At 43.0% G+C, this 27,922-nt stretch overlaps 1 protein-coding gene across 9 annotated transcripts in view; it reads left to right on the top strand.

The window, feature by feature from the left end:
• SNX29 (sorting nexin 29) overlaps positions 1–27,922 on the top strand; it is an 819,108-nt gene that overhangs the window by 146,717 nt on the left and 644,469 nt on the right. For all 9 annotated transcript variants that reach the window (XR_008847045.1, XM_056534825.1, XM_056534821.1 and 6 more), the window contains 2 exons: positions 1,585–1,966; positions 14,074–14,192. Coding sequence is in view for 8 of the 9 variants with exons in the window: in XM_056534825.1 (XP_056390800.1) it covers positions 1,585–1,966; positions 14,074–14,192 (501 nt within the window). In the remaining variant the exon portion in view is untranslated. The remainder of the gene's footprint in view (positions 1–1,584; positions 1,967–14,073; positions 14,193–27,922) is intronic.

Here is a 27,922-nt window from a genome sequence, read left to right as displayed (position 1 = left end):
GTTCACCCCTATGCAATCCCTAATTTAGTCCTCAAATGCGCATGGCGCTCTCTCACTTCAGAGCCCTGTCGTATTTCAAGGAAACAGTTTAGGGCCACATATGGGGTATCTCCGTAATCGGGAGAAATCTCCTTTAACCCCTTATGAAAATTAAAAGTTGGGGGCTACACCAGCCTGTCAGTGTAAAAAAGATAAAAATTTTACACTAACATGCTGGTGTTGTCCCTTTCAGATTTATTTGGACTTTTTTTTATTTTTTTTATACTTTTTTTACTTTTATTTTTACACTTTAATAGTCCCCATAGGGGACTATTTATAGCAATCGTTTGATTGCTAATACTGTTCAGTGCTATGCATAGGACATAGCACTGATCAGTATTATCGGTCATCTTCTGCTCTGGTCTGCTCGATCGCAGACCAGAGCAGAAGACCCGTGGAAGGCAGCGGAGGCAGGTGAGGGGACCTCCGGCTGCCATGCTGGATGATCGGATTGCCGCGGCAGCGCTGCGGGTGATCCGATCATCCATTTTAGTGTCCGCAATGCTGCAGATGCCGTGATCTGTATTGATCACGGCATCTGATGGGTTAATGGCGGAAATCCGCGCGATCGCGGATGTCCGCCATTACCAGCTGGTCCCTGGCGGGTCCCTGGCTGCTCTCACTCCGATGCACGCGGTTATGTATAGGATGTAAATCCTGTATGTCCTGGTGCGTTAAGTACCAGCTCACCAGGACGTAGATTTACGTCCTGTGTTATTAAGGGGTTAAGCTATAAGTCCCAAAGGAATTTCATGTGTTACACTGCTATCTCTAGATGAGACTCCAGAGAGCAGTTACCACACTTTATCTTTTGTTTATTTTTTGTATAGAATGGCACATACATATCCAGTGAGACGATATCGTTATATTGGTTAGTTTCCACTACTTTACTAGCATAGAATAGTAAAACGTAAAAATAAAAAACAAGAAAACTATAACCTGTGTTGCCAAAGCTGAAACCTGTCTGAATTCATTTTCTACAATCTAACATGAGTATGATATACTCTGTAATAAACTTGTGTTGTATTGGATATACTTTGGACTTTTTACCATGAGTTAAATGGAATCGAGCAGATCCTCCCAGTCTTCATCTTCAAAACCAAGCAAGTCCACTCTAACAGTGTAGCAGTTTGGTTGCACTATAATGTAAGAGCTTTGGAATTTCACATGCTAAGTTCACATCAAATATTTCTCATACAGGTATATGTCAGCAACCTGTCAAAATATAATATCAAAATACTGACAGTGGACCCTGTTAAGTTTAATGGGCTTAAAGGAGAACTCTGGGATGTACCAACTTATCCCCTATCCTAAGGACAGGGGATAAGTGTTAGATCGTGGGGAGTCCGAACGCTTTATTTCCTTTCCAAAAGTTTTTAAGGGTAGATTTGATGATTTGTGCATATCTTAAGTATTGATTTCAGAATTTTTTTTGTTAGCTGTGAATGTAAAGTAGGGAGACTGTTCAAAAATTCACAGTAGAAGTATTCTTCTTGTATTTAGAATTTCTGCATTCTACAAAATATTCTGTTTTGTTTCCTGTAGATGGCAAAGCTAAAAAGGATCGAAAAAAGAAGAAGAAAATGTCGACTATCATTTCATTTGATGATGACGGGGATATGGAAGATCTGCATCTGGCGGGGGGTTCAAAGACTACAGTGAGTGGCATGGAGAGTTCAGAGGAGCATTCTGACAGGTCCTCGGCTGCTCTTTCTAACTCTGAAGCACAGTTTGAATTGAACTTAAATGACAAAGAAAATGCAGATAGCTCCTGGAGAAATGAACCTTCATGTGTTAATGGAGATTTCTGCTATAGAAAACTGGACGTGAAGAGCATAGATGATGAAGACTTGGATGACTATGACACATATGAAACACAATCTGTCAGCAAGTCAGAAGTTAGAAATGAGAGTGTTTCCGCTGAACAGTAAGTTTTTCATAATAATAGCTCCACTTTGTACATGTTTTCTCGGTACGGTGCCTGTAGAGCTTTGTCATAGCTCATGTTACTTGATGATAATGCTTGTTGGAGTTTGTTAAAAATCCCTCTAACACTAAAATCCCACAGAATACTTATGATCTGTCAGGGAAACATAAAACAGGAACAATGCTGACAGAGAAGACGCAAAATACTTTTCCCTTGTTTCTTGCATTATATACTGTAGGCAGTGTGAGAATTTGCTGCCAATTTGTTTTATAGGAGAGAAACAAAACCTCTATAGATTTGACATTGAATATATTATTGACAACAGAAACAACCTGACTTTAACTTCTAACAAGACTCTATATGAGACGCTCTGCACCGAGCGTCACAGAGTGTCTCCGCATGTAGTGTGACCTTAGTCTATGTGAACACATCTCACACGGAAACGGGGTCACAGGTCAAGGAGGTAACGTATAACATGAGCTCCCAAGTGGCAGGCTGGGTCAGTGCACAGTCACAGTGTAAGAAGCGTCCACCCTCTGCATGCACCAACATGTTAGTCACCCAAGTGTATTGACAATCAACTTTGAAAAAAAAAAAAAAAGTTAGTGCCCTCCAAGGTCTTTTTTTTTTTTGTTTGTTTTGTTTTCCAGGTAGGAAATAAGGACTGTCAAGTTAGAAGCACCAAGGGAGGATGTGGAAGGGGTTACATGAATGCCCAAATATGTACTGTAAATCCTTAGCCCAAAGAAATTTTGAAGTCAGCCATTTTGAATCCAACTTTAGTTTTTTTCAACAGGAAGAGGGTCATGTGACACATCAAACTTATTGGGAATTTCACAAGAAAAACATAACTTTATTCTTTCATACGTTATTTACAAGTTTCTGACCACTTATAAAATGTGTTAAATGTGCTGCCCATTGTGTTGGATTGTCAATGCAACCCTCTTCTCCCACTTTTCACACACTGATAGCAACACCGCAGGAGTAATGCTAGCACAGGCTTCCAGTATCTGTAGTTTCAGGTGCTGCAGAATGGGCAAAACAAAAATTGGAACAGGACCCTCAGTTTACGCAGAAGATTTTGTTCAGTGATGAGGCAAACTTTTATGTGAATGGTGAAGTAAACAAACAAAACCACCGCTATTGGTCTGACACTAACCCACATTGGATAGATCCCTCCAAGACTGTTGGAACACAAAAATTGATGGTAAGTGTGGTATATGGGGTACAAAGATAGTGGGGCCATTCTTCATCAATGGAAACCTCAAGGCCACTGGATATGCGAAATTGCTACATGATGATGTGTTTCCCTCTTTATGCACTGAAGCTGGCACGTTCCCTTAGTTTTTCCAGCAAGATGGTGCACCACCACATTATGGGTGTCAGGTCCGAGCATTCCTAGATGAACAGTTTCCTGGAAAGTGGATTGGTCTTCGTGGGCCAGTTGAATGGCCCCCAAGGTCTCCCGATCTGACCCCCTTAGACTTTTATCTTTGGGGTCATCTGAAGGCAGTTATCTATGCTGTGATACGAGATGTGCAGCACCTAAAACTACGGATACTGGAAGCCTGTGCTAGCATTCCTCCTGCAGTGTTGTTATCATTGTGTGAAGAGTGGGTGAAGAGGGTTGCATTGACAATCCAACACAATGGGCAGCACATTGAACACATTTTATAAGTGGTCAGAAACTTGTAAACAACAAATTAAAGAATAAAGTTATGTTAAAACCAAGCACATCATTGTTTTTCTTGTGAAATTCCCAATAAGTTTGATGTGTCACACATCGTCCGACGCCAGGGACATGCAGTTTCGGGTGCCGAGCAGGTGAATTTTGCCAAGCCCTTAGCCTGGTTTCGGGCAAGCAGGGCCGGACCTGACAAGCGCTGTGGCGCTCTGCAGTCTGTATGGAGCGGGCTGTGGAAATTTTCCCCCGGCTGTGGAAACTTGCGTCCTCCGAAGCAGAACAGGGGGAGATGAGAAGCTGTCTCTCCCCTGCTCTGCCTTCTTTCTGCCATGCAGACGTGCAAGGGGGAGATGAGGCGACGTGGCTTCTTGCTCCCTGTGCAGACCTGCGTCCTCTGCCTTTGCTCGCCCCCCCAGCTCCAGCTTCGGAGAGCTGAGGGGAGGAGCGTTCGCACGTCTGCACGGGAAGCAAGTTTCACAAGGCCGCTAATAGCTAGCATGCGGCGCTCAGCAGTCTGCATGGAGCGGGCTCCGGACTCCTGCCCGCTCCATACTCTGCAGCCCCCGGCCGGGGACCGCCGCTAATAGCCAGCATGTGGCGATCACCGCAGCTGGCTATTAACCCTTTAGATTGCCGCTGTCAAAGCTGACACCGGCGTCTAAAGGGATATGTGTATGCTCCCTGGTGGGCTAGTGGGTTGGATCGCATCCCCCACCCCTCAGCCCCCCCCCCCCCCCCCGGCAGCGCGATCGCAGGGGGGCGATCCACTATAGAGGTAGCCGGAGGGCTTTACTCTGTTCCCTGCTGTCCCGTGGCTCTGTCATTGATAGAGCCTGGCTGGACCAGGCTCTATCAATGGATCACAGAACATACAGATCAAGGAGTTCAATAGAACTCTATTCATCTGTACAAGGAATATAATGATTTCTTCCTATAAGTTTAATAAAGTGTAAAAAAAAAAAAAAAAGTTTTAATAAAAGTTTAACAACACGCACATTAACCCTTCCATGTTAAAAGTTCAAATCACCCCGTTTTCCTATATAAAAACATGCAAACATAATAAAAAATAAACATATTTGGTATCGCTTTGTGCGTAATTGTACGATCTATTAAAATATACATTATGTATCCCGTACGGTAAATGTAAAAAAAAAATAAATAAATAAATAAAACAAGGAATTGCAATTTTTAGAATATCCCAGAAAAAAAGTTAAAAAGTGATTTAAAAAGTCAGATCTATACCAAAATGGTACCGATACAAAAAACAGATTATGGCGCAAAAAATTAGCCCTCATACAGCCTGGTATGCAGAAAAAAAAAAAAGCTACAGGGGTCAAAAAATAACAATTAAAAAAATTCCAAAAAGTTCAGATTTTTTTTTTAATTTGTAAAACATGACATAAACTATACAAATCTGGTATTGTTGTAATCAGGCGACCTAAAGTATCAAAACAACATGTTATCTCAACCACAAGGTAAATGGCGTAGAAAAAAACACCAAATCTGCAAAATTATTTTTAACTATTTCAGTTTCACTTCACCTAATATATATTTTTTGGTTTGGAGAATATGTTATTGAAATATTAAAAGGTATCATTATAGTAGGTAGTTATGGCTATTATAGGGCGAGGAGGAAAAAAATCAGCGCGTAAAAGCAAAAATTGGCTAGGACAAGTGGATTTTTATGAGAGACAAGTAGATTTTGCTCCATTTTAGTTCCGTGGACAAGAAGTTTTTTATAAAATTTCCACACCCCTGGTCAAATGACCCTCTTCTTATTGAAAAAACAAAAGTTGGATTCAAAATGGCCGACTTCAAAATGGCCGCCATGGTCACCACCCACCTTGAAAAGTTCCCCCCTCACATATACTAATGTGCCACAAACAGGAAGTTAATATCACCAACCATTCCCATTTTATTAAGGTGTATCCATATAAATGGCCCACCCTGTACTTTGTTTTCATCTGACCATATGACATTCTCAGAGTCCTCTTCTGGATAATCCAAATGCTCTCTAGCAAACTTCAGATGGGCCCGGTCATGTAATGGCGGGGACATGTCTGGCAGTGCATGATTTGAGTCCGTGGCGGCATAGTGTGTTACTGATGGTAGCCCCAGATCGAGGGAGATTATCGGTGGCCTTATATGTCTTCCATTTTCTAATAATTGCTCCCACAGTTTCTTCACACCAAACTGCTTGCCTATTGCAGATTCAGTCTTCCCAGCCTGGTTCAAGTCTACAATTTAGTTTCTGGTGTCCTTTTACAGCTCTTTGGTCTTGGCCATAGTGGAGTTTGGAGTGTGACTGTTTGAGGTTGTGGACAGGTGTCTTTTATACTGATAACAAGTTCAAACAGGTGCCATTAATACAGGTAACGAGTGGAGGACAGAGGAGACTCTTAACCCCTTCTCTCTTTGGCGATTTTTCATTTTTGCACTTCTGTTTTTTCCTCCTCACCTTCTAAAAATCATAACACTTTCAATGTTTCACCTAAAAGTCCATATGAGGGCTTGTTCTTAGCACCCAAAATTCACCACAAAATCTACGACAAAAGCAGAAAAAATTTTTTTGTGGGGCAAAATTTTTTTTAAAAAAAAGGCCATTTTTGTCATTTATAGTGGCTTCCATTTCCGTTTGGTAAAAATTGCACCTTATATTTATTCTGTAGGTCCAAACGGTTGCAAGGATACACAATTTTTTTAAAGGTTTGATTTTATTTTATTACAAAAAAAAAAATTATAGCTACATGCACCAAAATTAGTACATTGAAAAATGTCCTCTTCTGACCCCTATAACTTTTTTTTCTTTGGTATAGGGGGTGGTATGAGGGTTCATTTTTTGTGCCGTGATCTGAAGTTTTTACCGGTAACATTTTTTAGATCAGACTTTTTTTGATACATTTTTATTCATTTTTTTTTATGGTATAAAAAGTGACCAAAAATATGCTATTCTGGACTTGACTGTGCAGTTTAATTAAATGGAATATTTTTATAGATCAGACATTTACGCACGCGACGATATCACATATATTTATTTTAATTTTTATTTACACAGTTTTTTTTTAAAGTGGGAAAAGGGGGTTGATTCAAGCTTTTATTAAGGAAGGGGTTAAATCACATTTATTAATTTTTATTTTAAACACTTTTTCACAATGTAATAGCGCCCATAGGGGACTAGAACATGCATTACACTGATCTCTTTTTCACTGACCAGTGCTATGCCATAGCATAACATTGAACAGTTTTTCTGCTGCTTGACTGCTCCTGCCTGGATCTCCGGCATGGAGCAGTCATTCGGCGATCGGACAGCTAGGAGACAGTTAGGGATCCTCCTCACTTCCTGCAAGCAGTTAGGAAGACCGCGATTTCACCGTGGTGGTCCCGAACAGCAACACATAGCTGACCGGCAATGTTTACTTTCATTTTAGACACGGCGATCAAACTTGATCTAAAGGGTTCATGCAGGACATCAGCCCGATCGGCGATCTCTAGCATTAGCCATGGTTCCTGGTTGCTTTTAGCAACCAGGACCCACCGGGTATGATGCGCGCTCATCTGCTGACCTCGGGAGCTGCAAATGGACGTTAACTGGTTAACGACCATGGACATGTATACTCGTCTGGGTATGGTGCGGTCTCCCGACTCGAGCCCGTGTCATACAGGCTGGCCCTTGGCTGATTCTTGTAGCTGAGGGCCGGTGTTAATAGCCGACATGTGGCGATCGTCGTGGCCATCTATTAACCCTTTAGATTGCCGCTGTCAAAGTTGACAGCGGGGTCTGAAGGACCCTATAAACACTCCCTGGTGGTCCAGTGGGGTGGATCGTTCCACTGTGGAGGTAGCCGGAGGGCTTAGCTCTGCTTCCATGCAGGTCCCGGCTCTCGCATTGATAAAGCCTGGCAGGACTATGCTTTATCAAAGGAGCGCAGATCACACAGATAAATGTGGTTCAATGGAACCATTGATCTGTATGAGGAATCTAATGATTCAGCCTAAAAGTCCCCAATAAACTAGGGAAATAGACTAATAAATTGTAAAAAAAAAAAAAAAAAAAAGCTTTTTATAAGAAATGGGTTTAAAACACCCCCTTTTCCCAAATTCCATATAAAAAAAATATAAAAACATAATAAAAATATGTGTTATTGCCGTGTGTGTAAATGTCCAAACTATAAAAATATATATATATATATATATATATATATATATATATATATATATATATAGCGTTAATTATGGTGTACACGTAAAAAAATTCCCGTCCAAAATTGTGTATTTTTGGTCACTTTGTATACTCTAAAAAAAATGTGCTAAATGTGTCATAAAGTCCCATCAAAACAAAAATGGTACCAATTAAAACTTCAGATCATAGCACAAAAAATTAACCCTCATACCACCCCATATATGGAAAAAGAAAATAGTTATAGGGGTCAGAAGTGGACAATTTTAAACATACAAATTTTGTTGCATGTAGTTATATATTTTTTTAAGTAGTGAAATAAAGAAAAACCTATATATATTGGGTATCGTTGTAACCGTATGGACCTACAAAATAAATATATGGTGTAATTTTTTACCGAAAAGTACACTGCGTAGAATCGGAAGACCCCAAAAGTTAAAAAATGACCTTTTTTCCCACCAATTTTGCCCCATAAATATTTTTTTTCTGGGTTTACCGTAAATTGGTGAAATGATTGATGAAATTACAAAGTACAATTGGTGGGTCACCACTAACCCTGAAAATTCAATTATAAAAAACAAGACACATTGACATTTTTTTTTTATAAAAAATGAAATACTCCCCCACAGCCCTTGTTAAGCATTTTTTTTTAAATAAAAAAAACGCTTGTCATCGTCGCAGTCCATGACGTAGTCCTCTGCATTCACATATCTGAAATGAGAAGAAAAGAAAAACAAGAAATATGGGTTAGTACATTTTTTTTTTTTTTGCTCTCCCCTGGGAAGAGCGCACATAATGCAGTGTGTTCCTAAACAGGGAGCCTCCAATTGTTGCTAAACTACAACTCCCATCATGGGGGGCTGTAGTAAAGCAACAGCTGGAGTATCCCTGTTTGGGAACACACTGCCGGAAAGGCTCTGTTCTCATTATGCAAAACACATAATGTGAACAGAGATCTGTCCCTGTGATGGGAGTAGTTGTAGTAGTGCAGTGCTGCTGAGGGATGGCACTTGCACATCCCCTGGCTGCGGGACTTGTAGGACTACTACTCTCATCATGGACAGACTCTGTCCATGATGGGAGTTATAGTCCAGGGGCTGAGGTGCAGATCGCACCGGGTCATTCTGCAGAGACTCGCTGCGATCCCCATTTAAGTTAACAAGCCGACGGTACATGCGTCTACACTGCGCTGCCGCTAGCTTCTATATACACTGTCATAATTCATAATCCCCGCTGCTGGGAGAGAGGAGCTCTGATTGGTCAATAGCTATCCACCAATCATAGCTCCCGTGTTCCGGTGGCGGGGATTATGAATTATGACAGCTGTATATACAAGCTGGCAGGCAGCGCAGTGTAGACGCATGTACCGCCGGTTTGTATAGTTAATAAACGCGGATCGCAACAGACCTCCAGAGAATGATCTGCTGCGATCCGCATTTAAATTAAAAAGCCGACGGTACATGCAGCTACACTGCTCACCTGTGCTCCTATATACACTGACCTAATTCATTATCCCTGCCATCGGAACACGGGAACTCTGATTGGTGGATAGCTATTGACCAATCAGAACTCCCCTTTCCCAGCAGCAGGGATTATGAATTATGACAGTGTATATAGAAACTGGCGGCAGCGCAGTGTAGACGCATGTACCGCCGGTTTGTATAGTTAATAAATGCGGATCGCAACAGATCTCCAGAGAATGATCTGCTGCGATCCACATTTAAGTTAAAAAGCCGGCGGTACATGCAGCTACACTGCTCTGCCGCCGGCTTCTATCTATATACACTATAATAATTCATAATCGTCGCCGGGAGAGGGGAGCTCTGATTGGTCAATAGCTATCCACCAATCAGAGCTCCCGTGTTCCGGCAGGGATTATGAATTATGAAAGTGTATCTACAAGCTGGCAGGCTGCGAAGTGTAGATGCATGTACTGCCAGCTTGTTATCTTAATAAATGCGGATCGCAGCGAGTCTCTGCAGATTGACCTGGTGCTATCTACACCTCAGCCCCTGGACTATAACTCCCATCATGGGCAGAGTCTGTCCATTATGGGAGTAGTAGTCCTAAAAGTTCCGCAGCCGGGGGATGTGCAAGTGCCATCCCTCAGCAGCGCTGCGGTACTACAACTACTCCCATCATGGGACAGAACTTTAACTCCCAGCATTTCCTCATTGTAAGGTCATGCTGGGAGCTGTAGTCCTGCAATAGCTAGAGGGTGGGTGCCCAGGGAGCAGAGCTGTGCAAAAAGTCGTGCAAAAGTTGCAGTTTGCCACTTTTTGTGCAACTTTTTAAAAATTGCTTTCAAAAGTCTGACCTGACTTACACTTGTGATTTTTTAAGGGGGTATGCAACTTTTGTTTGCCTACATGCGACATTCGCATTGGATAAATTTCCGACTACTGCAAAGTGAAAACTGAAAATTGCTTAGGTAGGACTGATTGGTAGTTTATGCTTACCCACAAAAGTTTCACACAAAATTGCTTGGGCGCACGTGCGACTTTTTGCGTGACTTTTTGACCAAGTTGTTAGAGCTTGTTAGGAGCACTCGCGGATCCCACAGTTTCCTTGTGCACCATGGAGGGACATAGGGCATACAATAGTCACCCCCTAGCAGTGATATGAGGGACACAAACAGCTCAGCAATATGTAAGGGACATCCTGCCTCTCATGCCAGGACTTCCTTGTGGAATTTATCAGCTCTTGTTGAAAAGTAACGATATTTTGAGGCAGAAAATTTCTGCTTGATTTCCGCCCCAATTCCTCAGTGTGAACATACCCTAAGGGTAAGAAAATTGAGGCCATAGCAGGTTATGCTAACTGTAGCTGGTGTCAAGATCTGAAAATCACATTTTCAAGCATCTAGCTTTAATCTTGTTGCAAACATCTATATACTGCGAGTAATATTGGACATCACATACCAAGCCTGGGGTGTCAAACACAGATCATCATATATTTGTATGACATTGGACTGTGAGCCAGATGTCCAGCAGAGGTGTTCCATTGACCTCATGCCACCATTTTTAAAGGCTGTCATGGTGTACTGTCAAACGAATCCTACTAAATGGATTATGGTGTGGAGTGGCATTTGTAAGCGTTACACTGGTTTGCTTTGCAGCATCTCCAGATTTGTCTACCATTATGCACATGTGGGATGTCATTGGTCGACAATTTCAAAGGGAGCTGTCAGCAGTGATGTTTATGCTTTGCCTGCTTTTTAGTGTAGAAATTAATTCCTCAGACAGCCATTAGTAGTAATAGCCATAATTGATAGCATGCCAATGTGTGCACTCAATAGGAGATGCTCTGCAGTTACCCGAGCCACCACTAGAAACACCACCAACACCTGTTGATCAAGTATAAATAGTTTTAAGCTGGAAACCCATGTCATGACACAGTACTGGAGAAAGTGCACTGTACAGAACTGCCTGGCAATGTTCCACCGGGATGTTTTGCAGTACACTACTATAGCTGTCATGTGGAGGTAGAAGGGGTGACTGATACACCGGGTTTGGAAGGTGCTATGTAACCAGAAATGAAAGAATCAGCAGCAGCATAGTAAGGAAGGGTTCACACTTAGCACTGAATTACTACTGCTGATATGAGAAGGGAGCCTTGATTTACTTTTAGCGACAGTGTGGATCATCTGGAGAAAGCATACAGGCTCACAAACTGAAGGGTCACAGGTTGTATCCTAAGCGGTCTTCCTTTCTCCAGCACATAGCATTAGGTAAGCACTTCACCCATTCCCTTGACAACAATAAGCAGGGAATGGAGACACATAGTGGTTAAGACTTTATAGCTCTTTTTTCTGCAGTAAGGATTAACTTTTGATATGTGAAGTGATTCAAAATTATGTTAGAAATCACAGAGGCTGTCACATAAAAGGAAGATGTTTGAAAGGACAATGATCATTTAGGATTAGCATGAGCTGATGTAGCAGGTAAATGTATCAGGTATGTTATCTCCCTAGTTGCCTAGTATATCAGCTAAGGTTCCAGTTTTTCTGAATATTAAGCTGTATAAGCTTCATGTGAACCCCAACCTAATACTGCTCCAACACTTTAGATAGCTGTTGGTAAATGCTGACAGCTGTTATTTGAGACCTTCAGTGCATGCTCAGCATACCTATTAGATGGTCAACTAGACCCTCCAAATTTAATAGGTTTGGTCGTTAGTAATGTAATGTGCATAGCAAGCATAAAGCTTTCCTTTTTCTATAATTTTCATTTGTTTGCCTCTACCTTTTGTAACTTGTTTTTTTTTTTTTTTTCTGAATCATTGTTATTTCTAAGAAAAGCAATAAAAGAAAGTCAACAGGTAAAATGTACTGCTTGTAGATAAACAGTAGTTTTATAGTCCTTTAGTTGCATTTGCAAACTGATTTAAGAAATGTGGTAATGTAATGAGCACAGTGTGATGGAAACAGCCTCCAGGTTTGTTTAAGCTTCTGTGGCGCTGAATGGGTAGTTTATATCCATATAACCTGAATATATGAGTTAAAAAAAATGGTATTCTGATGCAGATTTCAATTATACACTCAATAAAACATCTGCATGGTAGCGGATACTGTGAATCGTTACATAATCCAATTGTCAACCGTCCCTGCATGCAGTTTTTAAAGTCTACCCATGAAATGTAAGTTGACGACTTTGAGGTGAGTTCTCATGAAGATAAAAAAGCACTAGACTAACTTTTAATTGTAGTGTCTTTGTAACTTCTTTTTAGAAACACTCATGTTTTGGACTTAATCTACAGGGTGGGCCATTTATATGGATACACCTTAATAAATTGGGAATGGTTGGTGATATTAACTTCCTGTTTGTGGCACATTAGTATATGTGAGGGGGGGAAACTTTTCAAGATGGGTGGTGACCATGGAGGCCATTTTGAAGTCGGCCATTTTGAATCCAACTTTTGTTTTTTCAATAGGAAGAGGGGTCATGTGACACATCAAACTTATTGGAAATTTCACAAGAAAAACAATGATGTGCTTGGTTTTAACATAACTTTATTCTTGCATGAGTTATTTACACGTTTCTGACCACTTATAAAATGTGTTCAATGTGCAGCCCATTGTGTTGGATTGTCAATGCAACCCTCTTCTCCCACTCTTCACACACTGATAGCAACACCACAAGAGAAATGCTAGCACAGGCTTCCTGTATCCATAGTTTCAGGTGCTGCACATCTCGTATCTTCACAGCATAGACAATTGCCCTCAGATGACCCCAAAGATAAAAGTCTAAGGGGGTCAGATCGGAAGACCTTGGGGGCCATTCAACTGGCCCACGACGACCAATCCACTTTCCAGGAAACTGTTCATCAAGAAATGCTCGGACCTGACACCCATAATGTGGTGGTGCACCATCTTGCTGGAAAAACTCAGGGAACGTGCCAGCTTCAGTGCATAAAGAGGGAAACACATCATCATGTGGCAATTTTGCATATCCAGTGGCCTTGAGGTTTCCATTGATGAAGAATGGCCCCACTATCTTTGTACCCCATATACCACACCATACCATCAATTTTTGTGTTCAAACAGTCTTGGAGGGATCTATCCAATGTGGGTTAGTGTCACCAATAGCGGTGTTTTTTTTTTTGTTAACTTCACATTTCACATAAAAGTTTTTGTTTTGCCCATTCTGCAGCACATGAAACTACGGATACTGATAGCCTGTGCCAGCATTTCTCCTGTGGTGTTGCTATCAGTGTGTGAAGAGTGGGAGAAGAGGGTTGCATTGACAATCCAACCCAATGGGCAACACATTGAACACATTTTATAAGTGGTCAGAAACGTGTAAATAACTAATGAAAGAATAAAGTTGCGTTAAAACCAAGCACATCATTGTTTTTCTTGTGAAATTCCCAATAAGTTTGATGTGTCACATGACCCTCTTCCTATTGAAAAAACAAAAGTTGGATTCAAAATGTCCGACTTCAAAATGGCCGCCATGGTCACCACCCATCTTGAAAAGTTTCTGTCCTCACAAATACTAATGTGCCACAAACAGCAAGTTAATATCACCAACCATTCCCATTTTATTAAGGTGTATCCATATAAATGGCCCACCCTGTACATTCATAGGTAATCCGTGAAGGTCTATAAATTGCATTAATATAGGTAAGTTTTGGTACACAGTCTTGCATAGTTTGATTCATATTGTATACCTAAGTCTCAGTTTCATGTGACAGGTGATAGCAGTGTTGAAGTAGGATCTTATATGGGATTTCTGTTGATTTCAGGACCCCCGTAGGAAGCTCAGAAAATCCTCAAGTTTGTTCTTGGACACCTTTACAAGTCTTAGATACCAACTCTGACGTCTTATTTCCTGTAAATGCTGCAAGTTCCTATACTCACTCAGGTAATTGAAAACAACATGTTCTCTATTTTGTGATTAGAGATTAACTCATCTTCAGTAAGATTTGCTAAATGTCACTAATGAATTGGCCATCGATTTGTTTAGTTGTAAAAACAAGTTCTTCAGTTTCCCAAGTGTTCTGACCTGAAAAAATCTGGTAGGAGTCAGAGGAGACTCTTGTGTGCCATACCAGACTTATCCAGGGAATCAGAGCAACTATTTCAAGGCTATACAAATTGACAGCCAGTTCGTTAGATTCATATTTGGGGAATTGTACTTCAGATTTCTTCATTTTCAGTTATGATATTTTTAGTCCTGTAAACTTTGTTCGTGTGGTAAATTTCAGCTTTTCTTAAAAGATGACTCCAGCCAAATGAAATTACCTTTATATAGCTGCACATGATAAAGTTATATAACTTTGCAATGTGAAGTGTAATCTTTGCTGAGCACATACCCTGTTTCTCTCCAGGCAGGAAGTCCAGAAGATCTTATCACACTGATGACTAGCGTGTAGCACAGACAATTGTGACAGTCCATAACATTCTGAGCAATACTAGATGACTACTACAGCTCACTAATACAGTCTGCAGTATTGACTGCTCTGTACTGCAATAAATCCTGATTTCTTTCAGTGCAGTGCATGTACCAGGTAGCTTATTTTTAGTATGCAGATTGATGATGTAACCTTTCCTGTATAGTTTATTATTGTATTAAAGGGCACTCCCTTCTCCCTAACTCAGAGAGCTGACAGCTTTAGTGTGTTGTGTTTGAGTGTCTCTGATTGGCTCGAGGGCAGAACACTCTTCTCACTGCTCATTTTCACAGCTGCCTGTCCCTGTAGCTCATACAGGAAACAAGCCCAGTGTGTGGAGTTTTTTTCTGACTGATTTTTAAAGGCTGTTGATGAGGGCTATGGGGGTCTGATTTTAAAACAAATTAGCTGGGATGCCCTTTGGAGTCATAGTGAGCTTATACACTGCTCAAAAAAATTAAGGGAACACTAAAATAACACATCTAGATCTGAATGAATGAACTAATTGTATGAAATATTTTCGTTTTTACATAGTTGAATGTGCTGACAACAAAATCACACAAAATGTATCAATGTAAATCAAATTTATCAACCCATGGAGGTCTGGATATGGAGTCACACTCAAAATCAAAGTGGAAAACCACACTACAGTCTGATCCAACTTTGATGTAAACTTTGTCCTTAAAACAAGTCAAAATGAGGCTCAGTAGTGTGTGGCCTCCACATGACCGTATGACCTCCCTACAACGGCTGAGCATGCTCCTGATGAGGTGGAGTTTGGTCTCCTGAGGGATGTTCTCCCAGACCTGGACTAAAGCATCTGCCAACTCCTGGACAGTCTGGTGCAACGTGGCGTTGGTGGATGGAGCGAGACATGATGTCCCAGATGTGCTCAATCGGATTCAGGTGCGGGGAGCGGCCGGGCCAGGCCATAGCATCAGTGCCTTCCTCTTGCAGGAACTGCTGACATACTCCAGCCTCATGAGGTCTAGCATTGTCTTGCATTAGGAGGAACCCTGGGCCAACTGCACCAGCATATGGTCTCACAAGGGGTCTGAGGATCTCATCTCGGTACCTAATGGCAGTCAGGCTACCTCTGGCAAGCACATCGAGGGCTGTGCGGCCACGAAAAGAAATGCCACCTTACTCCAATACTGACCCACTGCCAAACCGGTCATGCTGGAGAATGTTGCAGGCAGCACAACGTTCTCCACGGCATCTCCAGACTCTGTCACATGTCTCAGTGTGATCCTGCTTTCATCTGTGAAGAGCACAGGGCGCCAGTGGCGAATTTTCCAATCTTGGTGTTCTCTGGCAAATGCAAAACGTCCTGCATGGTGTTGGGCTGTAAGCACAACCCCCACCTGTGGATGTTGGGCCCTCATACCACCCTCATGGAGTCTGTTTCTGAACGTTTGAGTAGACGCATTCACATTTGTGGCCAGCTGGAGGTCATTTTGCAGGCCTCTGGCAGTGCTCCTCCTGCTCCTCCTTGCACAAAGTCAGAGGTAGCGGTCCTGCTGCTGGGTTGTTGCCCTCCTATGGCCTCCTCCTCGTCTTCTAATGTACTGGCCTGTCTCCTGGTAGCGCCGCCTTGCTTTGGACACTACGCTGACAGACACAGCAAACCTTCTTGCCACAGCTCGCATTGATGTGCCATCCTGGATGAGCTTCACTACCTGTGCCACTTGTCTGGGATGTAGACTCCGTCTCATGCTTCCACTAGAGTGAAAGCACTGCCAGCATTCGAAAGTGACCAAAACATCAGCCAGGAAGCATAGAAATTGAGAAGTGGTCTGTGGTGAACCACACCTTTATTGGGGGTGTCTTGCTAATTGCCTATAATTTTCACCTGTTCCACAACAGCATGTAAAATTGATTGTCAATCAGTTGCTTCCTGAGTGGACAGTGTGATTTCACAGAAGTGTGGTTGACTTGGAGTTACATAGTGTTGTTTAAGTGTTCCCTTTATTCTTTTGAGCAGTGTGTGTATGTATGTGTGTGTGTGTGTGTATATATATATATATATATATATATATATATATATATATATATAAATTATTTAAGTTGTGGTTTTTTTACCACTTTTTGCTAGATATAGCCTTTAAGATGTTAAAGGCTTCCAGGACTTTTTATATTTACAGACTATCCTTAGAATAGGCCTTAAGTATCCGGTCTCTTGGGGTTAGACTCACAGCACTGATGATGATCAGCTGTACTACCAGGTACAGTCTACCAGTACAAATTAAGTTATGGTCTGTTTATGGCAGATATTTTGGCCTCCAACTGCTAAGGGAACATCCTTTTTTGCTTTGGTCAGCTCTGATGTATCTATATGATTGTTCTGTCCTATTTATTTTAGCCTAATCAGCGCTTTACGTTTATCATAATTTCTGGATTTTTGCTTGTCAACCTGCCTTTTGAGAATTGTAATCACCGACCTGGATCAATAATAGATGATGCGCATTCCCTGCACTAAATGGCCAATGAGGTATTACAAGACAAAATCACTGAGTGGAAAAAATCTCAATTTATCACGATGAAGGGCTAAAACTTAACCTTTCTTATGTACCATATTATAAAAATGGAAAAACAAAAAAATCACCTAGAAACTTGTGTGCACACTACCACTACCACATCCAAAGACATGTGTCACCAGGTGACTGGACAAAAGCAATGATGGATAATAGAGCTGGTAGTTATAGGCCTGTAGTTGTAGGCCTGAGAAGGGGGATATCTAGTGTAGTAACTATAGAGCTGGTAGTCCCCTTGGATATAACTGTTTCATCAACAACTCGATTGAAAACAGAGGTGAGTATGGGTAGTGCACTCTAGTACTAGGCCTCCCTCACTCGCTGTCCCTGCCTTTTGAGGGACCCACTGCCTTAACATGTGACCTCAACCACGGTGACGTTCCCTTGCCTATATAAAGTGAAGGGAAAAAAACAACAACGCAGAGAAAGGGAAGGAAATCAGCAAGGATTTTATAAATTGCTTAGTCCCGTCACACTGGTGACACAGTATCACAACAATAAACAATAAGAGCACTTGTTTTTTTGCTCGATTACGTGTGTTAAAACATAATGGTCACTTATTACAACAAAGATTTGTTTACAAGAACTATTAAGAGCACCTGATTATGCATTCTTATTGTGTATTGTAAGACATTATGATCATATATTCCTTTGGTCGTGTGTTCCGGCGCATTTCCCCCATCAAATCAATTACTGGTTCATCAGGGAACCAAAGACCAGTAATCACAAGATCATGTTACATAGATGTGACCGTATAGAGCCAATACATAAACATATAGTAATAACTGTTAAGACACAGGGCTAAACTGCCCAAGGGATGTTGCGCCTGCATAGCAACACATATACAAAGCTATGATATATGAACAGTGCCCAAATCCATCAGAGCTATATATATAGATATATATCCCCCCAAAAATGCAGTAGTAGCAGGTAATATAGATAACGCCACTGCAAGAATACATCAATCGCAAAAGGTGATTCCAATACTCAGACAGCAGTTGTACTAAAATGCAAGTATACCAATGGATATATACAGTTATAACTTGATAACACCGTTGTTAGGGCAATACCGACCCCACTCTCACATATATCAACCTGAGTGGAGTATTGGATGCATAAGAAAGAAATTCATCATCATAGGTTACTACAAGAGTGTAAAAAAAAAGTCCAGGTGTGTAATGGCACACACTGGATATACTAATCATAAACTCCACCACCCACCACCAGGACTATGGGAGTTTTGGGGGACCTGCTAACTATCGCTTGCGGGGTTTGGAGTTTATGATGAGTATTTCCAATGTGTGCCATTGCGGGGGGATAAATAGCCGATAACTTATACCGGAATATCGGTATAAGTTATCGGCTATCGGCCCTACCCTCCACCGATTATCTGTATCAGTATCGGCCCTAAAAAACCGAGTGACGTGACGTGCGCGACGTGACGTCACCGTCGGTGCGCACAGTGACAGTTCAGGAGGACTCCACCGGACCCAGATGTGGAGTGGACCCCGGGAACTGGTAATTATAAAACAGGGGATGATGAGGCAATGGGGCCGGTGTGGTGCGGGGGGTCGGTCGCGGTGCGGCGGGTTGGGGGGGGGGTTTGCGGATGCTGTGTGACGGCGGTCGCGGACCCCCGGACAGGCAGGGGGAGAGAAGCGGGTGGCGGCGGCGGCGGCCTATGGCACCGCAAAAGCCACTGCAGTGCATTGATTTAAAGTGCCCGCTTTAAATCAATGATCTGCAGCGGCGTCGAGAAGGTATAAATAGCCGATAACTTATACCGGAATATCGGTATCAGTTATCGGCTATCGGCCCTAACCTCCACCGATTATCTGTATCGGTATCGGCCCTAAAAAAACGATATTGGTCGATCCCTAGTTCATATAGTCTGTCCAACATATGGAGGGTGGAATTCCAACGTGTGGCAACGTCACAAATAAGACTATGTTGTGGGATACCGTTCTGACGCTGCAGCTCAAGGAAGGTGTGCTTGGCGATGTACGAGTGGCTGAAGTGCATGCACAGTTTCCTTGCCGTTTTCAGGATGTTTTGCAAATGGGGTGAAAACTTGAGGAAGTGCTTGACAACCAGATTCAACACGTGTGCCATGCAGGGCCCATGTTTCACACTTCCTTGTCGCAGCGCGGACACGATGTTCTTCCCGTTGTCGGACGAAGGAGGGAGCGGATGGCCACTGGGTGATGCAACAGGCTGGACCACTACATTGGAGCCACGGTTCTCCCAGGCCGCTGTATGGTGGCGTAGCATGTGTTGACACAGTGCCGTGGTGCCGACATTGGGACCCTGGCCACGCTTCACCTTCTGCCGACATATCTTGCATGTGGCTACGTGAACCTCCTCCGGATGCCTAATGAAAAACTGCCACACTGCCGAGTAGCTGATTTTCCCACCTACAGTCCGCACTAATTGACTGCTTCTGGCGCTGTCTCCAGGAACCCCTGTTCCACTACCTCCCGGAAAGGTAGGCTGCCGCGAAGCAGGTGGTCTCCCCCGGTCATGTTTTGCTCCTGAATTTCCACTTCTGCCACCATGCTGACTGCCAACCGTGCTACCGCCTTGCTGCCTCAAGGGCAACCTGCAACTCTCTTCTGATGATGATGAAGCCCCTTCTGCACCCGGCTCCCAATTGCGATCGGCTTCATAATCGTCAACAGGTGTGTGAACATCACTGATGTCCTCCTCAGGTTCCCCAACAGTGTTTGCTTCAGGACCCTGAACCCTTGCAACACCGCCTCCCACGTCACTCTCTGCATCACTACTTGGCCGCCTAGCGGAGCAAGCGGCGCATGTCTCCTTGGCTGGGCAGTAGCTGCTGGCTGTCCTCTATTAGATCGTCCTCATTGAATAGTGGAGCTGAACCCACAGCATAAGAGACTTCTCTAGGAGAGGGAACAGCATAGGGCAAAGGCAATGGGAGGACAGGGACTGCTCCTGGGCCATGCCAACTTAGGGTTGTATCTGAGGAACCCACTGACGGTTGACTGGGGTGTCAGATGTCACTTGTGATGATGTGGATGAGCGTGTTAACCAATCGACGACGGCAGATGGGCTGCTGGTTGAGACACGGCCGCTGGCTGATAACGGGAGCTCAGGCCTCTCGCTGCGACTCCTGCTGCCAACTCTGCCTGAAGTATTTAGGCCTCTGCCACTCCTCTGTGCATGTCCTGGCACTTCTCTGCCTGACATACTTTGTGCATATATGAGGGTATTACAATACGCTACACTACTCTTTAAACAGTATTTGTCTAGAACAGCAGCAGGTGATTACTTATGGCTGTCCTTTCACAGTATGTAGGCCCTTGACAGATTAACAGGTACAAAATGTTACACTACTTGGATATACGTATGGGGTATGCACTGATGATGGCAGAAATATGCGCAACAATACGCAGAAAATAATCTGTAATTTAAAAAAAAAACACCAGCAGGTGATTACTTTTGCCAGGAGTCAGGACTTTCCCTGTATCTAGACTTGTTACAGATACAGAATAGTAGACTGCTTTGATGTAGGCATGTGTTATGCACGTATGAGGGCAGACAAATGCACTACAGTCCACTGAAAAATTACTTATTTGGGAACAGCAGCAGGACCCAACAGTGCAGCACCACAAAAAAAAAAAAATACAGGGATTAAACCCTAAATTGCACTCTGTCACACAATTATGAGCAACAGATGATTTGTGGAGCAAAAAAAAACCACTGAATTGCGCTGAAAAATTAGGAGATAAGATGGTTGATAAAGTTCAGGCAGCTTGTTGATCTGTACGAGGCAGCTAACAGCTATCTGCCCCTCTCTGATGCAATGCTCAATAACGTGAATAGGAGGTTTATAGATCAATGATCCTTCTCAGTGAGAACAGCAAAGCACTCTGCACTCCTGTCTGTCCCCAATGCTGATGTGACTAGCAGTTGCAGTGATACGCTGTGGTATAAGCTATTCACACGTACGCAGTCCTATCCTCTCTCTGTATGAGTGCATGCACGAAATGGAGAGGCAAGTTGGCTGCCGATTATATAGGGCTGTGACATCAAAGGGGTCAATGAATGCTGATAGGCTGCATCTCACATGTGATTCAGGGTCATCCCGCCTACCTTCATTCCCGCCACAGTTTCTCCCCCTCCCATAATCCCCTGCCCCATGTACTGACATGTGGATCCACCATTTTAGGTCTCCAATAGCCTGGAACGCTGTAAAATGGAGTTTAATGAAGCGATTTGCCCAATCGAATCATGGCGATATATCGAATATTTCATGAAATTCGTAACGAATTCGGGTTCGTCAGCTTCAGTTTGCTCATTTCTAATTCTGAGCAATACAAACAAAGGATAAGTTAGCCAGCACTATTGGTTCCAAACTATTATATGGACCTGGCTTACAGGTGCACGCTGTTGGGCTAAATATACAGCAACAGAAGAATACAGCAGCACACTGCTAGCACAAAGATATAGATAAAACATGAGTATATAGATAAAACATGAAAAGCTATACAGCTATGGTGCAATAAATGGAAATATAAAGTTATAAAGTTGTGAAATAGTGAGGTACTTTGCTTGCAATTTGGCGGCCAAATAGCTTGGTGGGACGGTCCAAGCTATTTGGCTGCCAAGTTGCAAGCGAAGTACCTCACTATTTCACAACTTCATAATTTTATATTTCCATTTATTGCACCATAGCTGTATAGCTTTTCATGTTTTATCTATATACTCATGTTTTATCTATATCTTTGTGCTAGCAGTGTGCTGCTGTATTCTTCTGTTGCTGTAATTCTGAGCAATAATAGATGACTGCTACAGCTCACTAATAGAGTCCACAGTATTGACTGTTCTATACTGCAATAAATTCTAATTCCTTTCTGTGCAGTGCATGTACCAGTTAGCTTATTTTTAGTATGCACTTTTGCTTTTAATTCAGATTGATGGTGTAACCTTTCCTGCATAATTAATTGTTGTATAAAAGGGCACTCACACATCCTAATAGTGACATATTACATCCATACTGCTTCCCCGCACATAATCACCTTATGCTAAATATAAATGCAGCTAGATGAACTGCACCCAGATCTTAAAGTTGTCAAGAATATTTTACAGTGACAACAATATGCCACCATTTGTGTCCAAGAAAAACTGCTTTAATTTCTGTTTACTACATTTTTATTAAGGGATTTCATGAATACTAAAAATTTTCCAGATATTAAATTAAAAAAAATTATGCAAAAGCATGGACCTACATACCTTAGATGCAGCTATGTGGCTAATATGGGGCAACACTAGCTGCAACATTCCAACATTCCTACAGAAAATGTGCTGTTCAGAAGCAATCCACTTCCTGGCTGTACATTATAATGATCTGCTGTTACCCATATATCTTGACATCAAACTTCAGACCATTGCAGCCTCATATCTATGGTTGGCCTGTGAGATACATACCCTTGGTTGTCAAAGTAAAGTCTCTAGACAGGTCACTAAGAAGCTGCAAGGATTCCAAGTTAGCCACCTTTTCCTGCTCTTTGTGGAGGGTGCTTTTGTTGCCACTGTTTGGTAATACAGGCTTATAAAAGGTGTTATCCCACAAAAGGAATAATTTGCATTGTTTGTAGCATTATATTTTGCTTTCATGTGTCCATGTTGCTGCTGATACCTGAGCTGTTGGGGCAGGCTCTGGACATAATCAGTCTCCTTCCCCTTCTGGCATCTTGACAACATAGTCCCTTCATACCTAGCAAGCTGAGAAGTTTTCCTGGCTGTACTGCTGTGTTACTGCAGAGGCTCCAGTTCTTCCCTGAAAAGCAGGGTAAAAAGTAATTTCTATTGACTACTCTGCAGTAAACAGAAGATCACTATGCAGATACCTGGCAGTGGGCAGTGATAGCACCCTATTATTTAAATGGTCAATGCCACTTTTGATCAGAATGTGAAAAGTTTTGATCGGTCTGGGTCTCATTGCTGAGACCCATATCAGTCAGGAGACCGAACAACGTTAAGTGCACAGCATCTTTATCTCGCTGCTCCATAGATTTATAAGGCTAGAGTTACAAATATGTGGCGTCCGGCTCTGGCGAAACTGGGTGAAAATTGCCACAACTGATGTCAGAACTGCATCAGTTGTGCATCATCTTGTGTCCATTGTTTGTGATCGCCGGACGCAGTGCATTTTCTGCAGCGTTGGAGGAAAAAAAAAACTGACAACGCACATATGTAAAAGAAGCCTAATAGAGCAGCGAGACAAAGACCACTTCATGGAGTGAACAGCAATGCTGTGCACCTCTTCTGGCTCAACCCAGACCAATCAAAATTTGACAACACTTTGAAGGGTACTCCGCTCCCCAGCATCTGGAACATTTAGTTCCGAACGCTGGGTGCGGGCTTTCGTGGTCACCCCGCCCCCTCGTGATGTCACGCCCCTGTTATGTCACGCCCTGCCCCCTTAATGCTAGTCTATGGGAGGGGGCGTGACGGCAGTCATGACCCCTTCCCATAGACTTGCATTGAGCCCGCACCCAGCATTCATAACTAAATGTTCCGGACACTGGGGAGCAGAGTACCCCTTTAAGTAAATGTCCTAACTCTTCACTGTTCCAGGTTGTTCTTAATCTGTTAAATGCCTGTATAATAATAAAAAAGGGTTTCATATTCTAGACCTTTATGACAATCCACACCTAACCGCTGATCAATTCAGATCAGTGATTTGCGGTGATTCCGGGCTGATCATGTCTCTGATGACCCGATCGCCTGGAAAATAGGGATAATCGGAGCTGTCAGTGACAGCCCTGATCCTCCTAAGGGATAGGAGCGAGGTGGCAGTTGTGCCAACTCCTCCTATCCCCTGCCAATGCTCGTCAGGACTGACTGACCAATGGCATTTGGAGGCGGGGGGGTTTAAAGATGAAATCCCCTTGATGTCAGGCAGAGCGGGGGGAGAAGATGGCGCCAGTACCTGAGGGACTCGCGGCGGGGACCGGCGACCATCGGTGGGATCAGCGGCGGCGTTATGGAGGCGACGGCGGTGAAGGTAGCAGGAAAGACCGCAGATTTTTACCGCTGCCTTCTAGGGGTTGCCAAACTACAACTGCCTGCCTTTGGCTGTCTGGGCATGCTGGGAGTTGTAGTTTTGCAACATCTGTAGGGCCACAGTTTGGAGACCTCTATACAGTGGTGCCCAAACTGTAGCCCTCTAGGTGTTGCAAAACTACAACTCTCAGCATGCCCAGACAGTCCAGGCATGCTGGGAGTTGTAGTTCTGTAACATCTGAAGGGACAGATGTTACAGAACTACAACTCCCAGCATGCCTGAGCAGTCTGAGCATGCTTGGAGCAACTTCTGGAGCGCTACCATTTGGACACAACTGTATAGTGGTCTCAAAACTGTGCTCTTCCAGATGTTGCAAAACTACAACTCCCAGCATGCCCGTCGGCAGTCTGGGCATGCTGGGAGCTGTAGTTTTTAACAACTGGAAGCACACTGGTTGGGAAACATTGTCTGTTTCCAAAGTCAGTGTTTCCCAATCAGTGTGCCTCCAGCTGTTGCAAAACTATAACTCCCAGCATGCACTGACAGACCATGCATGATGGGAGTTGTAGTTTTGCAACAGCTGGAGGAACAAAGATTGGGAAACACTGAGTTAGGTAACAAACTCTCAGTGTTTTGCAACCAGTGTGCCTCCAGCTGTTGCATAACTACAACCCCCAGGATGACAGCCAAAGGGCATTCTGGGAGTTGCAGTAGTGTGCTTCCAGCTGTTGCATAACTACAACTCCCAGCATGCCCTTCAGCTGTCACTGCATGCTGGGGGTTGTAGTTTATGCAACAGCTGAAGGCACACTGGTTGCAAAACACAGTTTGTTACCTAACTCAGTGTTTTACCTACCAGTGTGCCTCCAGCTGTTGCATAACTGCAACCCCAGCATGCACGGACAGCCACAGGGCATGCTGGGAGTTGTAGTTTTTCAACATCTGGAGGTTTGCGCCCCCCCATGTGAATGTACAGGATTTATTCACACAGGTGGGGTTTTACAGTGAGTTTCTCGCTGCAAGTTTGAGATGCAGCAAATTTTCCACTGCAGCTCAAACTCCCAGCGGGAAACTCACTGTAATCCCCCGCCCATCTGAATGTACCCTAAAAACACTACACTACACTACACTTACACAAAATAAAGGGTAAAACACTACATATACATGTACCCCTATACATATTTATCCCCCCCCCCCCCCCCCCCCCCCCAATAAAACTGAGAAACGTCTGGTACGGCACGGTTTCTGAAACGGAGCCTCCAGCTGTTGCAAAACAACAACTCTTATTGCTGCCGTACAGCCATTGACTGTCCAGGCATGCTGGGAGTCTTGCAACAGCTGGAGGCACCCTGCTTGGGATCACTGCCGTAGGGTAATTTTGATATCGGAGGCAAGTGTAATTCTTGCATCTGGGTCTGCTCCTATGCAAGTCCCTAATTTAGGCCTCAAATGTTCATGGCGCTCTCTCACTTCGGAGCCCTGTCGTATTTCAAGGAAACAGTTTAGGTCCACATATGGGGTATTTCCGTACTCGGTAGAAATTGCACTACAAATTTTGGGGTCTTTTTCTCCTTTTACCCCTTATGAAATGGTAAAGTTGGGGTCTATACCAGCCTGTTAGTGTAAAAAAATTAAACACTTACACTTACATGCTGGTGTTGCCCCATACCTTTCATATGGGGCAAAAGAAGACCCCCAATATTTGTAACCCAATTTCTGAGTACAAAATACCCCATAAGTGGGCATAAAATTCTCTGCAGGCACACAAGAAGGCTCAGGAGTGAGAGCGCACTATGTACATTTGAGTCCTAAATTGGTGATTTGCACAGGGGCGGCTAAATTTTACAGCGGTCCTGACATAAACGCAAAAAAGTAAATACTCACATGTTACCCCATTTTGAAAATAACACCCCTCACAGAGCGTAACAAGGGGTGTAGTGAGCCTTAACAACCCAGGGGTGATAGATGAATTTTTGTTAAAGTTGGACATGAAAATGACATTTTTAAAGTTTTTTTCACTAAAATGCTGGTGTTATTCCAAATTTTTCATTTTCACTAGGGGTAATATAAAAAAAGCCCCCCAAAATGTGTAACCCCATTTTTTTCTGAGTAAAGTGCTCTGCGGGCGAACTACAATGCTCAGAAGAGAAGGAGCGCCTTTTGGAGAGAGAATGTGTCTGTAATTTAAGGCCCTGTGTGTTTACAAAGCCCCCCGTGGTGCCAGAACAGTTTGCCCCCCCCCCCCACATGTGACCCCATTTTGGAAACAACACCCCTCAAGGAATGTAATAAGGGGTACAGTGAGCATTTACACCCACATGTGTCTGACAGATTTTTTGAACAGTGGTCCGTGAAAATGAAAAAATTTATTTTTCATTTGCACAGCCCACTGCTCACTGCACCCCTTATTAAATTCTGTGAGGGATGTAGTTTCCAAAATGGGGTCACATGTGGGGGTTTCTGCTGTTCTGGCATCATGGGAAGTTTGTAAATGTAAATGGCCCGACTTCAATTCCAGCAAAATTCTCTCCAAAAGTCCAATGGTGCTTCTTCTGTTCTGAGACCTGTAGTGCGGCAGCAGAGCACTTAACGTCCTCATATGGGGCGTTTTCTTAACCGGAAGAAATTGGGCTTCAAATTTTGGGGTCCATTTTCTCCCATTTTCTCCTATTTTCTCCCATTTGAAAATGAAAAATTTGGAGTAACACCATCATTGTAGTGTTAAAAATCTAATTTTCCACTTTTTTGGCCCACTGTTCAAAAAACCTGTGAGGTGTAAGTACTCGCTCAATAGTAGAATATGGCACTCTTGATCAAAAAGAATGGTGCTCAAGTAGGATCCCACTCCTTAAATCACTGTAGCAAAATTGTGTGAATAGAATAAAAGAATTTAAGACTTCTACCAGTATCCTTGAATCTTCTCTGCAACAGCGCGATCTCAGCTTCCGATTTCCTCCTCCTTCACTGTCTCTTACACGCCGGTGGATCCAGCGTGGGAAGCCGCAGCAGTTGTTATATTAAGCCCACATCAGCGTTGTGTCTAGAACATGCACAACCTGACCAGGTGAGTGCGTTCCTCACTCACCCACATTATCCCATTTGGTCTGGAAGATCGCACACAGAAGCGCTCTGTTGTTTTTTGTCTTGCACTGTAGCAAAAGGCATAGTACTCTAGTATTGCGAATGTGACTTTTATTTCATGAGCAATCCAATACAATTGATCATCACTTGTATTGGATTGCTCATGAAATAAAACTCACATTCTCAATACTAGAGTGCCAAGTCTTTTGTTACAGTGTAAGTACTCACTGTAACCCTTGTTATGTTCCTGGAGGGGTCTAGTTTCAAAAATGGTGTCACATGTGTGGGGTTTCTGCTATTCTGGCATCATTGGAGGTTTGTAAATGCACATGGCCTTCAATTCCACCAAAATTCTGTCTCCAAAAGTCCAGTAGCGCTCCTTCTCTTCTGAGCATTGTAGTGCGCCAGCAGAGCACTAAACGTCCACATAAGGGTCGTTTTCTTAATCTGGAGAAATAGGGCTTCAAATTTTGGGTCCATTTTCTCCTATTACCCCTTGTGAAAAAGAAACATTTGGGGTAACACCATAATTTTAGTGTTAAAAATCTAATTT

This window comes from Hyla sarda, chromosome 8, assembly GCF_029499605.1.
Source record: "Hyla sarda isolate aHylSar1 chromosome 8, aHylSar1.hap1, whole genome shotgun sequence".
NCBI lineage: Eukaryota > Metazoa > Chordata > Amphibia > Anura > Hylidae > Hyla > Hyla sarda.
Note: the sequence above shows the minus strand (reverse complement) of the source record. Positions and strands in the feature narration are given on the sequence as shown.